General features: G+C 38.7%; 1 protein-coding gene across 36 annotated transcripts in view; it reads right to left on the bottom strand.

Moving 5' to 3' along the window:
* Positions 1-19,216, bottom strand: part of DLG2 (discs large MAGUK scaffold protein 2) — a 1,055,145-nt gene that overhangs the window by 186,800 nt on the left and 849,129 nt on the right. Inside the window, exon 13 of one of the 36 annotated variants that reach the window (XM_065049789.1) lies at positions 10,376-11,839. The exons of the other annotated variants lie outside the window; for them this stretch is intronic. Coding sequence (XP_064905861.1) covers positions 11,763-11,839 — 77 coding nt within the window. The 3' untranslated portion in view covers positions 10,376-11,762. Of the gene's footprint in view, positions 1-10,375; positions 11,840-19,216 lie in introns of those variants that run through there. 36 annotated transcript variants of the gene reach the window in all.

Below are 19,216 nucleotides of genomic sequence, written 5' to 3'. Positions count from 1 at the left end.
CAGATAATTTTTTGAATTCACATCAACAGAAAAGGAGCATGAAAAAACCTTCCATAATCTAGGAACAGAGGTAAAAATAATAAAGTGTTTCTAAGATTAGGTTTGGAGGAGAAATGTCTTGTGAGCATGTTGCACAATATAGAAAAACAATAAATTATTAAGTCTAGTGGAAACCTTTAATAAAAGACTTAAAAATACCACCATGATTTATCTGTGTGTTTAGTTTCTAAAATAAATGGAAACATTGCTAGTGTACAGAAAATGGCTGCTGGATCATTGGTGTTTCTTCCTTACTGAAATGGAATAACTATCAAAAAATTGACTGCAATTGTCCAGTCTTAAAGTCCTCTTGCAATCTTCTTATCCTCTGGACTCTGACCAAACATAATTCATATGCAATCCTCTTGAATACCTTTCAAAATTTTCCAGCCTTCACAGAAACACAGAATCACAGGGATCGGAAGGGACCTCAAAAGCTCATCCAGTCCAATCCCCCTGCCGGAGCAGGAACACCCAGATGAGGTTACACAGGAAGGTGTCCAGGCGGGTTTTGAATGTCTGCAGAGAAGGAGACTCCACAACCCCCCTGGGCAGCCTGTTCCAGTGTCTGTTAACCTTACTGAGAAGAAGTTTCTTCTCAAATTTAAGTGGAACCTCTTGTGTTCCAGTTTGATCCCATGACCCCTTGTCCTACCATTGGTTGTCACTGAGAAGAGCCTGGCTCCATCCTCGAGGCACTCACCCTTTATATAACATTAATGAGGTCACCCCTCAGTCTCCTCTTCTCCAAGCTAAAGTGACCCAGCTCCCTCAGCCTTATTGCCTTTTTATCTGATTTTACCTTACACACACCCCACCCAACAGAGAGCGTTGCCCTGCAAGGAGGGCATGCAAGTTCCAGGAACAATAAATGTGCCAGGAGAGAATCTGAAAGAGCTTTCTAGCATAAAAAAACAGACTCACTGGCCCCTACATATTAATCAAAACCAAACAAAACGCCACCGAACAAGCATGCAGATATGGCCTGATCTGACATATGTGACAGGTTCCTGGGCTGCTCTCTTTGATACATCTGCCCCACAATGAGGACAAGCACTACAAACCTACAGATCCCGTCCACAGCTGCAGCAGAAGTGGAGAGAGATGGATCCGCGTCCCACTCCTGAAATAAAACTCACACATAAGACGAGCTCTAATTGTGTTAAGGAGATCTCCTCATGGTCCCTACATTCACGAGTGCTTCCTGTATTTTAAAAACAGTAAAGAAAATTACACGACTCTTTCCCCAGAATCTCTTCCACATTTTGGCTCTTTGTCTTGGCTGGTACATGGGATCGGCACCCTGGGGTCCTTTTCTGTCAAGAAGAGTCTTTGTTTCATTCAACTAGATAAAAAATATGCACAGAAAATGTATGACATAACATCTGCCGGCCACAACCTTGTGCAACCTTCAAAAGATTTTTCTTTCACATTTTGCTTTCTGTTCTGTTTCGTTTCACCCTTCGTTTTAAAGGACATCTATATGACAAATTGTATGCATTATCCATAATAAAATACTGTTCAAACATTTAGTAGGTAGTTATATATTTTCCTTGCATATAAACAATAGTAAAACCTCTGTTGTGACTAAGTATTTTTCATTACCCCATTGCTGTGCTTTTTTTTACTTTGCATGGACAACAGTACTTAGTTAAGAGTGATTTTGCCCCAGTTTGAAATGTCAGGTATGATCATGACCTAAAGGCACTCGCATATTCAAGCCATCACACTCTTTCCCTTGTAATTCCATAATTCCTACTTCTAACAGAGCTACCATGCTGTAATATCAGAAAACATTAAGTTTAGTCTAGTTAGAAGGGTCTCCTGTAAATCTCTCGACCCATCTATAGAGGTTTTCAAGATGCCAGATGAGAGCTCTTGCTAGCCCAAGTGCAAAGCTGTAATGAAAATCTTTTGTGTGCCCATGGGAAAATAATAAAACTTCCTGACAGCATCTTGCACTGTTTTCCACTTATCAGTGCTGTTCATAAGGCTCTGTAAGTTTTGAGAGGAGATATCTGGATTGGGAGCTGGACTAGTTTTTGCTTCTGAATGGTGTCTGCTGACATAGTTGATGTCTTATTATCATTTTGACAGTAAAGTTAAGAGGCCCACCTTCAGCCCACCATCATCACTTGCCTCTAGTTCTGCAGTGTCACAGAGACAGGTGAGTCAGTGCAACATCCCCATCTTACAGCTCCTTTGCCTTGGCCAGTGCTCTGGCTGTCAAAATAGCAGGTACCTCCACCCTGTTATTAGGCTTTGCTGCTGTGATGCTCCCACTTTTTGCAGTAGGTGAGCTGTCTTTTGGACCTGGACTAATCAGCTGCTCCCTACGGGGCGGGGTAACCTTCCTCTGCTGATACTAGCCGAGCGCTCATATAGTTCTGTTACATGAACTGTAGATTGATTGCATAAATTGCAATGGAGATTTTAAAAAGCAGAATCTCTATGTTAACATTCAGAACCGGTTAAAAAAAATTTGCAGTTGATAAAAACTCCCCATTGCAGAATAAAAAAAAACCATTCCCTGCTCATACCAATGTGCTTGTTCCTTCCCGATAAACAAACACATCCTGAGATGTGTGTGATCCTAACAAAACATCTATGCAGACAGCCACTGCAACGCTTCCCACCACCCCAAATGGCTTATTTCCCCAAATGGTCAGTTTATGAATGATGTGATTTATCATGTTTCTGGATGTAACTGCTATGTTGGCTTCTTGGGGCTGGACAACACTTGAAAAACTGATCTTGGGAGCAAAGGGGTGATTCAACCCTGATGCAGAGGGAAGGAGTGGTACCATGCTCCTGGTGATGCTGAAGGCCAGGGGGTTGGCAGGAGGGCAGGCACCTCTGCTCCCTCTGCCCCACAGATGGAAAGATAAAGGCTTTCATCACGCAGTTTCTGCTTCAGAAATTGATTTGCTTACAACATTGAGTCTTCCCAGGAAATTGTGACCCACCCATAGAATGGAAAAGCCTGTGGGTTTTGAAAAAAAAAAATGAAATATGAAAGATTTAGACAGTTGGAGTCTTGGTTGTTGAGGAGAAAAATCTGACTCATCTCAGAAAGAGAAAAAAAACATATATTCTTTCTTCAAAATAATTCTTGCATTTGAGGGCCTCAGCAGAATGAAATAAGCATCAGTTGCAGCAGCCAAATGAGATGCAGCACTGCTGCACTATGGAACAACAGCTGCAGAAAAGATAGTGAACTGGATGGAGCCTAGGAGGAGCGGACAGTGCAGTCATCAAAAACTGCCTTGAAACCTGCTTTGAATCCTTATTCATTTGCTACTTTCTCCTCCTTACAGTCTTTATTATTTTGTATGTTACTTGTGCTGTAAAAGGCAGAAAATAAGCAGCACAAAATCTCTGTTGTGAAGGCAGACTTGTAGCCTACAGCAGAAGAAAGTCTCTGGTGGAAAAAACAATGACTAATAACACTTGTGAGACATATTGTGTCAACACGTGTGACAGATGCCAATCAATAGGACTCCAGCTGAGCCTCAGCTAGAAATTTAAAACCAGAAAAGCTCTGAAGGAGTGCTGAAGACAATAATGTCTTTTCACAGAGATCACTTTGGGCTCTTTGCACCTGCTAAGCTCATAGGAGTAAACCTGTCCTCAGGCACGTGCTTTGTGGGTCAGGCAATTTGAACACAGGACATACATTTAATTGCTATGTGATTTCAACTGAAGTCTTCTTTATTTTATTTTTTTTTTAGCTATTATTTTTTCAGTGCCTAGCGGGTGCGACAACCTCTGACTCATTAAATCCAGCCTGTGCTGCTGCCTGTTGCTCTGGCTTTACTCATCCTTCCTCCATCCCTGGCAGCGTACCCAGGTGTGGGGCTGTCAGACCATAGGGGCTGGGATGGCCCTACAACATTTGTTTATACAGTGCGGAGCCAACAACGGGCAGTACAACATTTAAACAATGCCATTAAACAGCTATAGTGGTGTGTAGGCAAAGCACTCAGGAAACTTAGTATTGGAGAGGTAGTATATTAAAAAAGGAGCAAGCTCCACATGGTGAAGGTGTTGAGAATCAGCTCAGAGTGTCTCTTGAGGTCAAATTCATCCTGAACTAAATTAGCTTTCAGTAGACCTTTGAGTTGGTATGTTCAGAAACAAAACTAATGTCACTCTTTGTGTCAGGGAGGAAAGCCAGTCACACACTGGGGCCACAGACCTTGGGCACAAACAGCTGAGAGCTGGAACGGATAGTTCAGCAGGTTCATCCTCCGCCAAAGCAGCGCTGTTCTGAATGAGTGGCTCCCAAGCTGATGTGTTTGGAGAGGACCTGAGATTTGCAAGGTATTAGGAAGCCCTTTGGGAGCAGATGCAGTCTGTTGGGATACATCTTAACAGAAGAATCAATAGGCAGAGCAGAAGAAAGAAGTTAAACTATAAGACAGCTGGTGAAACACAAACATATGGTAAAGGACTGTGCCAAAGCAGGAAAAATGAAAAGATGTTGAAGTAGGGAGGTGAGGTATGTCTGTGGTTGAGGAGGGGCTGAGGCACAGAGATTACATACGACAGAAATATACCCTGAGATTAGGTGTCCGGAGATAATATGGGGTATAAATTACAGTTCCTTGGTCAGAAGGGCTCTCCGTCAGCACCCAGTGCAACGCACGCTCTTTCAGTGGATTGGAGAGAGCAGGAACTGCTGAGCTCTGCCCCAGCCATATTATGCTTGTATAAAGCGCCAGGATGGAGAGGTTTGCAGAACCAGAAACGTGGTCTCCATCTTAAGAAAAAAACTTGAATTTGGGAGGGAAAACTCCTCTTGATTTGGAATTGAAACTAAACTACCAAAAAAACCCCACCCCAAAACAACAACTCTTTTGTTTTTTCACTGTCAGGCTTGATCCTGAAACTGCTGAAGCAACTTGAATTGGATGGTCTCCAGGAACAGACTACTCTGTGTAGAGAGAGAGATGGTATGGGAATAAGGAAATTGGGAGACATAAACTCCAACTCCCACATGTAAAAGCAATATTTCTCATTTCGAGTTGCCATATAGAGTTTTCAAAAAGCCAATTCTGCACAATTGACATTTTCTAATAAAACCTACTCCACTGAAAAGTTTTCAACCAGTTTCTACTTTCTCATTACAAGTAATAATAAAAAGACAAAATAGAATCCTCTTAGAGGACTGTGGGGAAAACAAATAAATTAAGAGTAATAGAGAATGTGAACTAGTTAGACTCAAGGATAGAGACAATAAACAGAAGCAATACATGAAGGAAGATATCTGAAAGCATAACAAGATCGCTTATTTATACAGAAAATTATAAAGGATCACTGGGGAGAAACCAGTTCTTGCTTCAACTATAGTACAGAACAGAGGTTGTGGCTTGAAATGAAGTAAAATGATGCATGGATAAAGCAACTTCCATAAAAGTGGTCAGGTAGTTGCCAATGGGTCTAAATGACTAAAATGAGTCCCAACACAAGAAGAATAAAATAGAACATTTTAGAAGTAATGACAGGAAGTGTAAAATTGAACCTGAACAGAATTAAAATAAACAAGATGCAGCAGCACAGGCCACAGAACAAGAAAATGAATTTAATGTAGAACCAAAGCTGTGAATAGCCAGGGTTCACTGGTACTTGAGCGAGACTCCTAAAGGCCACTGCAGTTCTCTGATGTGTCTCCTGTCTGGGCTGTGCTCAGAACCAAAGTTGCTTTGGATCAGTTCTGTCAAATTCTTGACATTTCTGCAGTTTCCTTTAGATTCCACTTTCAATTAAACTGAGGATAATCAAACCTAATTTAAAAATTAAGAACAGCTTTGTCTCAAGGATCATCAGAGAAGGCTGTAGTATTTATAAAAAGTCCATTAAAGAACTCAGATGATTTATTCCTAAGAGCAAAATCCTCCAGATTTAAATAACAAAAGATAGGCTTAACCCAATATAATAAGCACTATACCTAAGACATATTACAAATCCATCATTTTACAAATCACTGTAAAATCAAGATAAAATATAAAATGGAAGGAAATGAAAACTGGAGAGGGAAGAGGAAGAAAATAAAGACCTGCCATATGGGATCTAGAAACAAAGTTCTTATGACATGTGATATTGATCTCATCTTGATAACCAGTATTAAATTTCTTTTCAAAGTAATCTGCAAGCTAATACTGACAGAAAAAAAAATAAATCTGAGTTTATATATGGAATGTCAGTTCAAGTATGCTCTGACATTTAAATTGTTTTATAAAATTATGAAACCAAAGCTGCTAGAAACATTCACTTACAGGCAAACAAACATCCATTGTAGCACCCACAACCCAAACAAGAGGAAATGTTGGTAAAAGCATGAGAAACAGCCAGTGAATTAGTCAGCTTCTGGTCAATAAGTAAAATGATTATTCTGTACTCTTTGCTTACTTTGGCTGAAAGGAATCACACTGGGAAAATTAATTGGATTTTGTAAAGCACAATGGTTTGATAAATACCAAGTGTTCTTTAGAATAAAAGTTATTTTTTACGTCATGATTTTTTGATTGCTTCTTAAATGTGAGGCACTGTAAGAAGCAATTGTTTTAAAAGAACGATAGGTCAGTGAACAGAAACTCGAAAACACCAAATATCAAAAACAAATCAGTGACAGAGGGGGACATAAAGAAAGCAGAGACCATAAGGAATGGATGTGAGAAAACAATAACCACAGAAGGCAGCTTTTTGTCCAAGCTTTTTCTTTTTTTTTTTTTTTTCAGGAGGTAAATATTGATTTAAATCTCAAGTTCAGAACTGGAAACATCACCAATGCTATTATTCAGTTATTAGGAGAAGATTATACCCATAGCAAATCATACAAACTTGACTAGGGTCTACCTGCCACTAAGATGACTCGTGCAATTCCTTGTCTGTAGGAGAGGGCCCCATGGCCATACATACCCTTGATACTGGGCCAGGGACTGTTTTCCGGCTTTTAGACCAGCTGATGTATGTTCATAAAGCTAAAATAGTTTGTCTGTGTTTAAAATGCTGAATGGCATGTGGTTTGAGCTAATGCCTACACCATGGCCATTGTTTGTTAGCAAAGGTATCTCTCTGTCCAAGCCTGGTATCAGTTTAAGACTAGATATATTTCATGTCTTTTGCTAGTATAGATGTAGCTAGGACTACAGTCATATATAATTACATCTATACAGTGTTAATGCCAAAAAAAAGTTTAAAATTTAAAATTTGCCTGGATAGTCTGAAAATGGCCACAGAGAAAAAGCATTTTCAGTGCTTAAGACATACAAGGAGCTGACATTTTATTAGAGGCCTCACTCTCAAATTGTGTCTTACTGCAACAAAACTGCATTGAACGAGTCAAGGTGTTATGGCAACCAAGTACTGGAGCTCCTGTCCACAGTCATGTAGAGCTCGATCTTGCAAGGAGCTGAGACTCTTTTCTGAAGTGTTAAAAACAGTAAAAAAAACCCAACTTCATTTAATGCTAATTATATTAATTGACAAAATGACACACATGTTGTCTTGTTCTGTCTCTACTATGTCATAATTAACTCTGACTTCAGAACAACTTGCCTTTCTTTGATCATGTATGTTAGTTTAAAAATTTCACACAAGCACACACATATTAAGCAGTCATGTATGTCCACACAGAGCGTTGCAAGTTCTACAAGACGAAAGGCCATGACTGCGTATTCCATTCACTGTCTTAAAAATTTCTTGCAACAAAGAGAGAAAAAGAATATATTTTTAATGTTAGCTAACAAATTCCTCTAAGTTCTTCTCTAAAGCTTAATGTGATGATTGTTGGATTCAAGAGGCCTTCAGAGACACAGTCTGTGGGTGGCTTTGCAAAGGCCTTTGTCACAATCCTCCTACATGGGCTATGATAAAGTGGTCGCATTTGTGTAAAAACTAAAACGACACTAACTCCTTCTGGCCAAAAGATTCTACCATAATGTTGTGAAATGGAATGATCTAAAGACAAAGTAATGAACAGTGATCTTTAACAAAAGATTTCTCAAAAGGTCCAAACAATTCAGTTCTTCCAATGCAGATCTGTAACCACTTTTCATAGATGGTTGTTTATTCTTCCTACTTAGCTCATTCATGCAGCACAAAGTGAGATGCATGCGGGAGATGGGATGTACGGCAAGGTAGCGGTTTAGCACTAACCAATGTAAGAAAGTAATTAAATCTGACTGTTTCAGACAAACTTATTCAGAAATCTGAGTAATATTAAGAAAACAACATACTTTGGTTGACACATATGCCCATCATTTTGGATGAAGCTACACAATGTCCCAGAGTGTCAGATTGAATTATATCTTCTCAGCAGCATTTTTCAGTTGTCAAAACAACTTGTAGAAAAGTCTTTCCTTTTGCTAAGCTTCTAAATCAATTTCTTTGAAGCTACCGAAAACTTCTGTCCATCTCTTCTGAGATGGATTCTCAGTTAAATGTCTTGGCAAGTCACACTAAAATTTGAATGGAAACATTTAAGGGGAATAACCTGAAACATGCTGAAGTTGAAAATCTTTGTGCTTTAGAATACTAAATGCAAGAAGATCCTCAAACAAAATGAGCCTGCTGGTGAAACTGAAAGAGTGACAATAAAATAATTTGCTTCATTATTTTCAAACAAAACCTAAATGAAATATTTTTTATCTCTATATTTTTCTTGCTCTTGTATTCATGAACACATAATTTTTCATATGTTTTTCATTGTCATCCTATTGTTAAAACTGCATTTTAATTATTTGGACAAATTAATAAAAATATTGTACAAATAACAGGAATGTTAACACTGTAGGCTTTTCAATTATATAATACAATAGGTAGAAGTACCAGTTTTGTACTTTATTCTATATTGATTATTGTGCATTTAAAACTCGCAGTTAGGACAGAAATCAGTGTGAATGCATTTAACATGCTACAAATAATTTTAGATTATTTAATTTGAAAAGTTAGTTTTTATTTCACTTATTAAAAGCCTAAACAATAATTTCATATTATGCATTAATATTGTTTATTTTTTAAATTCAATTTTATATTCATATTTTAAAGAACCTCCCTGTGACCAAAAGCACGACAAGCCATCAAACATAACAGCACCATCAAGAGATCCTGGCAGTCTTACAGTAAATCTCCAAACTGCAGCTTGCACAAGTGATCTGTATGTCATCTCTCTACAATGATGAGATGTATGGTTGGAGTTAATGCCAGCAGTGACACTGGAATGGGTTTATATCAGGTTAAGTCACATTCACATTTGTTGACTCTTTTTAAATTTGTTCTCTTCACTGTTATGATGAAATTCAAATATGAGCCATGACTGTAAAATGTTTATCTGCTGCAATGAAAACCTTTACAATTTTGATTTGAAAGATCCAATGTTTTCATAGCATAAAAAGAAATTGCACCAAACAGTTTATAGGAAAAAGCCAGTAAAATGCAGAGAGACAAGGGATAACAACTGGGAAAGAGCTACATGCATGTGTGCCTGTATGTCTCACATTTAGTCACGTAACCCTTCTCATGGGCCCTGTGGGCTCTAGGAAAGACTGTCATTGACTTGGAGAACTACACTTGATGATATTTTTCATACACACATTCAACACATGACATTTTGTCACATTTGTCACCGTAAGACCTTCCTGCGGCCTTGAAATCCTCTGCCACCTGCCCTGCGGCCTTGACAAAAGCAATGGCGTCCCTCTGGAGCATTGCAGAAGAATAGCACCAGTGTGCAGGTGGCTGGCCTGAGCTCCTCTCTGCACCAGACCTCTACCCCGATGCTAATAATTACTATAATTAGGGCTGCACACAGTCCTCTGGATACTTCGTGCAGTATCTGGAGGACCCCAGGTCATGGCTCATGACATTGGGGGTCTGATATTGACCTGTCACAGGCTCAGACAGGTCCCTCCTACTCTCTTTTGGTGATCTCCTAACACTTAGAAGGAACAGTTTGGGGATATTTTCACCATTCTTCAAATCTTCATGCTTTATCTATGCTACTTGCAGGAAAACCTGATGTAGCTGGGCTCCTACCCTGCCACGTTGGCCAACTTCAGCTCACTGCTTCCTTTGGATACTTGGCTGTCTTTACCTATTTAGTGCTTTTTGTCAGCTGTCAGAGACACACAGATTGTTTATTATTGGTGTTTTTACAGTGCCTTACTGCTGTTTTTAAGTGTGCCTTCTAGGGACTATAGCACTACAAATACTACATGCTAAATTCAATAAAACACTGCCCCATAAATGAGAGCTACAGAAGCCCCAGCAACCTTGGTTGAAGACATGAAGTAAATCTCCCCAGTCAGTAAGAATACAAAGAATACTCTAGAAATTCATCTCACTATTTAATATCTAAATTTCTTACACAAAAGGCAATTAAGGACTTCTTAAAGAGCATTATATAATAATTCCCAGACAAAAACTGCATTAAGATAGAGTTACAATTGAACATACATATCAATAATTTAAGGTAAAGTACATTACAGGGATATATATTTAGCCTCAAGCAAGATTTACAAATCTAGGAAGTTTACAGATCTGGATATAGTGAAAAGAAAACCAAGGGTGTTTAAGAATTGGAAATGTGAAAACAGCTGCCCCAGAACACTGTAATATGATGGCCACTATGAAAAAGGAGGCAGTATGCCTTTGGCATCAGACCCAATGAAAACATTACTTCCATTTTCTAAAAAGGAAAATTCTTTGTGGAATTCTTTGAAGGAAAATATATGGCAACCACTATTGAAGAAGGCACTCAAAAAATCTGACTTCAAATATTGAATAATTTAAGAGACCTATTAATAAATCTGTTTTATAAGTATGTTTCATTATGAATTCTCAAAAACATATTTATAAAGTAAGTTATATCACTTTGAACAATGCATTGTGGTCTTGAAATTGCACCTTTAGGCATTAAAAGTCAACTCACTATAGAACCATTACTTGTGCTTCCAGACTTTGTTCATTTTTGTCTGGAAAACACCTGGGCTATCCTATGGTTTAAACTAAGAGACCTAGGATCCCAAGTTGCACAAAATAAAAAGACTTAGGGGTCCTATTTTCCTGAAGTCATAGAAGGATTTTTGAAAATTGTACACAAATAACTGAATACACAAACATAATTAAAACTCTTAAAATACGGAATTGTACTTAACACAGGTTTCTTGTCCCAAAAATGCATTTCTAACCATGGCGCTCACAACCATTTCTTATGCCCAAACACAAAATCAGCTCACTCATGGCAGTGCAAACTAAAGCTTGAATAACAGCCTTGTTCTCCAGCACATCGCAAAGTACTTTACAAATGAAAATGGACTGATATGACAATTGTTGGACATGCACATCATCCACTGAAGTCACAAAACGCATTTCAGGATTAAGCCATAGTCAAAGAGCCTGTTTTTGCACATTACTCACTCAAACTCCCCCTGGCTTCAAGATCCAGTGAACTCAGCAGGGACGCTTTAGTGAATGGGGAGTGCTGAACAGGGCTCTCATGGAAATTCACAACGTTCTTGTTATCATGCTGCATTACTCTTTGCTACATCACACCTCATCTTATAAGCAACACCATATAAAGGACCAAAGTAGTCTGAAATATCATAACAGTAGAAGAATCAAGAGAAAAAAGGCAAAAAAAAAAATCCCCAAAACCTTGTTAAGCAATGCAAATGTAAGTGGAAGAGTTAAGAAGAACCCACGATGCCTGGTTGTCAATCTTATGCTTTAACCTCGAGGTCAAGAAGCCCTCTTCTGCTGTCATTGCCACAACAGACCATGAACTGAGAGTGAAAATCTGTGGGGAAACAAGGAAAATATGAGAAAGCACCTCTTTGGTCTTGGAAAAAAAAAAAAAAACCTCACAGAACTCTTCTTTCTGATAACCACATCGCAAGATTAGGGACCTGCGTTTTATATACAAAGCCAGTTCAAGGCTCCTTTGAAATACAGGAAAAAATTATCTTTTCTACTCCAGTGATGAAAGGCCAGGTCAGTCCTGCAATGGAAATGAGGGGGACAGAGAGAAGGGGCAGAACTGGAATGGAGAGGAAAAGGAGAGCCTTGGAGAGCCAGGCCAAGGAGACAAGGGACACTCTGAATCCCCCATGGCTTTCCAAGGCTCTGACAGGGGCAAAACAGCCAGAGGGGTTATTTTGCAACCCGTTCTTTCTGCAGTCCTAGCCCTCTGCCTGCTCTTTCTATGTTTTAACCCCACCTTGTTTACATGCCCTGGTGTAAAATTTGTCATTCCTGTTAGTGTCTACCTAGACCTGACTTTACAAGTGTCTATGCTATTATTTTCCCTGGAAATAGGTATTGAAAACTGAACACTGCATTCTTTCCTATGCAGAGTTTGAAAGCTAGACCGTTAAACAATCTAAAGCCTATTTTATTAATGAATTTGCCTATCTTTTTATTTTTTAGCACTATCCACCACTTTTGTGGTGTTAGCCATTAATTATTTGGGAGTTTTACAATTTCCTTTGAGCTCATATTTGGTTTTCCAGCCATTATATTTTTAATTTCACAAACAGAATTTTAATACACTGCCTACTGCAGCCATGAATCACTTAATGTGTTAGAAAGCAGAGTGCTCAGTAATTGCCATTCTGTTTACTATACTGATGTAAGCAATTTAAATACGATTGACTTTTCAAACTTAGAAACAGTGTAAGGAGATTGAGGAGGGAATGCAGTATAAGCGTAAACTGCAATCAGCAGTCATTGTTTTCACTTGCATTAGAATCAATGTTTCAAAAAAATAAGTACCAGGACAATTTTATGAAGCACTAGTGACTCAATGGCTGCTGTTCAGGCCCCAGTATCAACAGCTCATCTCACCATATCATTTTGCAGATATGGAAGAGCTAATGGAGACAACATGCCCTCCCTTGGATGTGGTAAGAGGAGCTGAGAAACATGCTGTGCTGTTTTTCAGACACTCTTGGCTAAGCCAGAAAAAAATTGAGAGATATCAAAGGCAAAAGTCTCTAAGTAGGAGACAAGAGACTCTTGGTAGACTGCGACAGGGATTCTGCATAAGTGACACGGCAATACTCTTTAATTTCTTCACAGAAGTTAAAACTCTAAACCACTAAAACAATTACACCAGTGGTAAACATGGGTTTTCCTGGTAGATGTTTTTTACCAGTCTCTTATAATAATATTTGTCTTATCAGACAGCACATCTGGACCTTTATTCACACATAAGAGAAGTATAAATCATTCTGCTACGGCTTTTGGATCCAGATTGGGACAGCTAAAGCTCCTCTGTGCCTAACCTTTCCTATTGGGTGTTTTGGCATGCTCAAAGAGATAATATTAAATATAATAATAATAATATTTGGCATATGCATATCAGTAGGCACATTGGTAGGCACATTGGCTTTAAGCCATCTGAATCTGGATTTCCAGTGTAACATCCTAGTGCAGTGGATGTTGTAAGACTTTCAGCACAGAAAGGAGCTACCAACAGTTTTCACTCTGAGAAGGAATTGGTAACATCAAAGCCACTATCTTTATTCCCTCTTGTTTACACGGGAGTATGTATACCTACAAATAAATATATCAGTTGTTTTTCTTGTCTATAAATGACATTTTTTTTAAATTTATGGTCAAGCCTAACACTTACAATACTGTTTACCTCCTCAGCACACTCAGATTTCATCATCTCTCTTCTAACACCTACGGACTTATTCAGAAAAACCACTGAAAGATCTCCAACAGCAGTATGTCAGGAAATGCAACTTTACATAGCATAAACTCAACTTGTTTCATAATGGCAATAATCTGTACACCTTTTTCAGAAGATCAAGTTTACCAGAACTGGTTTCCCTCTCTTAATCCTCCTAAAATGTTCGTATTATTTGGCCCTCAACCCAAAATATTCTTCGGTGTGCTCCTTATACTTCTACTCTACTTTCAAGGCCAAGAAATAAGGCATCTTATGAGCTCTTGTCCAAGGGATATCCAGGGAGAAATGATCACAGCCCAAGGAGCAGAAAGTGTGGAGATGAGGTACCTGAAGCATGTAAACCTTAAGATACCACAAAAGCACTTTCGAATGGAAATAATTTGGACTTTTTCTGAATTCCTGTGATTTTGAAGTGAGATGTTTTATTTGGCAGATAAAAATTTCCATGGAAACCAGCTGGATTTGTGAAAGAGCCCATTTAGTAAAACTCCATAAATGTCCATTTTGAAAGGATTTAAACAGAGAACAGATGATTGAACTTCTAGTCGCTTTGGAAACAGCTCAGAGGTGAAGCCCAGGCTCCTATTCACACACTGGACTGCTGTTTCTTTTGCCCAGAACGTAGTCACTTTGCTCATTCCTAGTACTTTAAACTTGTTTCATATTGTCACTTACCAGACATAATTGATGCCATTTTATATCTTTTATTTGAAATAAAATATTTATGGAGACGGCACAAGCAAGACAGAATAAGGCTGATACGCTGCATTTTCCTTTGCACCAGTTATTTCCATCAGACTGCAGATACTTTTATTCTATTTGGATTATTATATGACAAGATTAAATGCGTGAAGTTTTAGAGCAATTAAATTAATTTGAGTTCTTTATTCCAATGCAGGTTGAGTCCTAACATCAAAACTTACAGTTTCTGTATCATAATTAGCACTTATATTACTCTCTGTACTTTCAAAACACAATTATTAGCTAATCTATAATACACTTTTCTGATCCTTAAGGGTGGCTGTGCTGGTTAACAAGATAACCAGAAGGGAGTTATGCAATGTCAAGGAGAGAGTCAGTACCCACTGACTGTCAAAACTCCGGTATTCTCTTTCCCAACACCATCATATGTTTGTCACATTTCGCTTTTGAATTTTCTTAACCGCAGACTGCACTGAATCCAACCCAAGAAGGATAAGAATATGAACTCTCTTCCGGCAGTAAATACTGAGACAGCCTTACAAATGGCTGGGAAGGATTAGTAGCAACCCATCATAAAGATACTTACATTGAGTTGTCTTCCTTTATAAAGGGGCTGAATGTCTAAGATAGATGCAGGTTTCAGAGCACCTACCAGAGATGCAGGACATATAATTGCAGGAAAAACTAATGCAGCTACATTACTCTTGGGACACAAGCTGGACTACACGTGTGTTATCCTCCAAGCCATGTAGGCAGATCCTAGCTTGGAGATCCTTATTCAGATCCTAATTCAGACCTAGCTTGGATTATTTAAATCAGAGGCTGCTCGAATGGTTTAGGCGGTGGGCACAAAATTTTGCACAAACACACACATACACATGTATAATGCAATGGAGATTTAAAAGAACAATATTGAAAAGTATTGTGCACACATACATACTGAAGTGGCCAGATACACACAAATTCTCAGCACTCACATGAAAAATGAAATCACAGAATGACAAACCAGAGCATCAGTTTCTTGCAGCTCTCTCCTCTATCACCTTCTCCCTTCATGCTCAGGCCCCATTGCCACACTCCTGTCTCCCCAAATTTGGGCACAGCCAGCAAAATCCGCACTGAGGGCACTTTGCAGGCCAGTTTTCACATAATTTTGTTTTCACTGATACCCAGACTGGTGCAAAAGCAAACCAAGAAAATCAGTTCTTCGCAATTGGTCTCAGTCTCCCCCTCTGCATGCTCTCACATGGGCTGTCCACATGTGTCACAAGATAGAAGACTCATGGATAGCACTGCAAATGTGTTACAACTCAGTAATGTGCTTAAGTGACACACACATATACATAAAATTTGCCACATGTCACTATTAACACAGTTAGAGCAAGATTTTAGGAAGGCTTATAGTGTTCTGGTGGGGATGGACCCTGCTGTCCACAATGCAAGACCTGCCCTGATCTGTATCATGCACTTTATCACCACATAAAGATATATTGAAATGCTGAGCAGTGAGACTTGCAAAGCCAGCTGATGAGTTTGACGTGAGTTTTGGGGGCCCAATGGAGGTGAACATAAGGATCCAGATTTATTGAGTGGCAAAACTCAAACAATTCTGTCTAAACCAATTAAAAACAAATATGCAAGAGGTTAAGTGCTAAAAATAGTAACTATTACTTGGGTTCATCTCATGTGTTTCCTTTGCAAACTGCAAAGGGAATTAGAGAGTCACTAGAAAGTACTTCAAGATGTCTAATAACAAACTTTCCAGAAAGGTGACTAATGCCAGACTTCTAAGTCCATGTTTAAGCTACTAAATATGACTAAAATTAAAGAAGTGATCATTCACATAATTCAGCAGTGCAGCAGATCAGAATATTTGTATTTCAGAGTTTAATGTTGAGCACCTGGTTTAGAAAATATTAACTCCAATATCTTTGAAACCATCTTCAACCCTAAAAAAATTATTTACATTCAATGGATACTAGAGCTTCTAAAAGAAGATGGATTCTCAAGGTAAAATATAACGAAAATTTCACTTTCTAGATAAATAATGTTATATCTTTAAACGCTTCTTCACACTGAACTGTGGTTAATATTTAATTTTTAAAAGTTCCATTTAATTCAGCTTTCACTTAAGTCTTTAATGTAGCCATTATACAATAACACACACAGATGAGAGAGGCTAAAATCTATGATAATATGTATATTCAGTGCATTCATGTATTCTGTAAAAGATTTTCTTACTCAAAATTAATATTAAAGAAAGGTTTTCTTTTGAAGTCCACATGACATGACATTCTTTCAATGATTCTGCAGTTAATTAAGTATTTTCAATGAGTCTGTAGTTAAGTATTGAGATTGACAATGAAGCCTAAATCTGATTCTTATTTCTCTTGTCAACTCTCAGGTTAACAGCCATGAAAAAGAAAGCAACGTAAGAAAGAATGACGTAGATCAAGATCATGGAAAAAAGGGAATTTATTTTAGAAGTAGCTCAGTAGTAAAGATTTTCAGAGGCTTTGGACTGACTTGCTGAAAAATAGTTCTATCTTGGACACAGCTTAGAGTGTGATCTGATACTATATAAATTTTTACTTATCCTTCACATGCACTTACAACCTAAGAATGTGTGTCATATTGACAGCTGTGAAGAAATCTATTGCAGGCATCCTGTGCAGCTCTTAAAACCTGTCTCTGTTGACCCTAAATTCCAGTTCCCAATGGCTGCCTATGTTTATGTGTGAGCACATGTAAAAGTCTACTCAATAGCATTGCTGTTCTTCGTAAATAATGATATGATCGCCTATACATTAAGTGCACTACAGAGCAGTATTTATACTTTCACTGAATATTCCTCATGTTGCTTCTCTCAGCAAGCAGAGATAGGAGCTCTGAAACAGGAGCAGGGTGACTATTAACCATTGAGTGAAATCCTTTAAAAAGCTGTGCATGCAAGTGCAGTGCTCAGGATCAGACAAGAGCAAATCCTCCCTTTACCTCTTTGTCCCCCTCCATTTAAATAGTGCATGCTCTTTTTTCATTTCTCATGCTCCACCGTCATTCTCACCCAGATGTATAACAAGCAATTCAAATAAACCAATCAATTTATCTAAAATCATGTTACAAGTAAATAATTATTTTAAAGTCTCCTATCTGGTATTGAAACTCTTAATTTGTTATTTTTCTACTGGAATCACAGCCTTAAGTTGCCTGCGATTTTTCCTATTTTTTTCCTACTTCCATTCAAATAATGATTATACTAACTTGCCTCAAGACTTATTTATGAGAGAAAGTGTTGCCTAGTGGTTAAACCAAAGGCACAGGGCTCAAAGAATTAATTTCTGGCTTCATTAACACTTCATCTGGTGAGCTGGAGAAAGCAACTTCAACTGTCTGTGTAGCACTTTACTAGTAGCTACTTCCCAGAGAAAACAGAAGAGTTTAATTCACCTGATCTCAGCTTTGTCCATCCAATTAAAGTTAGTAATTGAAGTTCCCTCTGTAATCTGTGAGAAGAGACTCATGCCAAATTCTGAACAAGCTCAGAGAGCTTGGGCAACCAGTGTAGCCAATGGACCAATAAAGAAAAATAAAAAATAAAAAATTACTTTTTTGATTGTATTTGCCTAGCTCATCAACATTATTAATAGAAAATCACTGCATGTGCCAAGAACGATAAACTTTAAAAATAAACATGATGAAAGACTGCCCCTAACACCTGCATTGACCTCACTGTGAATTTTGTGCTGACAGCAGCTGCAGTAGTGGGCCAAGAAAATCCCTGTTACACCATCATCTTCTGAGATATTTAGCAACACTACTGTAACAGCTGCTACCATATGGCAGACTTGCTGTCTTTCCTCAGCATGAGAGATCCCCATAAACAGGCTATAATCCCCACATCCTTTGGGAAACCTCCATATCATGGATCTCGGTTCTCTCCTCTAGTTGCTCTTTTGCCCTTGTTAATGTTTTGCAAGGAGAGAAAATGACAACAGAACTTCTCTCTGCAATTTGTTTCCTTCTAACTAAGCACTAGAGCAAATTCACCTTGAACTTACAAGACAGACTTGAAAGCCATACTTCTTTTTTATTTTTTTTTTTTTTTTAGTTTTCTTTCTTTTTATCAGATTCAAGAGCGGTTCTCTAGGAAACCCCAGGACAATATACTTCTAATTTCAATCCAAAACATTTTTCTTGCTCAGCACTTTTACAGAGAATCATAGAGTCATAGAATAGTTTAGGTTGGAAGGGACCTTCAAAGCTCATCCAGTGCCACCCCTGCCATGAGCAGGGACATCTTCACCCAGATCAGGTTGCTCAGAGCCCCGTCCAGCCTGGCCTGGGATGTCTCCAGGGATGGTTCATCCACCACCTCTCTGGGCACCTGGGACAGGGTTTCACCAACCTCAGTGTAAAAAAATTCTTCCTCATATCTAACCTGAATCTCCCCTCCTTTAGTTTAAAACCATCACCCCTTGTCCTGTCATAACAGGCCCTGCTAAAAAGTCTGTCTCCATCTTTCTTACAGGCTCTTTTTAAGCATTGAAAGGCCACAATAAAGTCTCCCTGAGGCCTTCTCTTCTCCAGGCTGAACAACCCCAGCTCTCTCAGCCTGTCCTCCCAGCAGAGCTGTTCCAGCCTCTGATCATTTCTGTGGCTCCTCTGGCCCCTCTCCAGCAGGTCCATGTCTTTCCTGCACTGAGGGCTCCAGAGCTGGACACAGGACTCCAGGTGGGGTCTCATGATAGAGAGAAAGATACAGAGATGCAGAGAAGG

The sequence above is a fragment of the Columba livia genome, chromosome 1, assembly GCF_036013475.1.
Source record: "Columba livia isolate bColLiv1 breed racing homer chromosome 1, bColLiv1.pat.W.v2, whole genome shotgun sequence".
In the NCBI taxonomy this organism is placed as follows: Eukaryota; Metazoa; Chordata; class Aves; order Columbiformes; family Columbidae; genus Columba; species Columba livia.
Note: the sequence above shows the minus strand (reverse complement) of the source record. Positions and strands in the feature narration are given on the sequence as shown.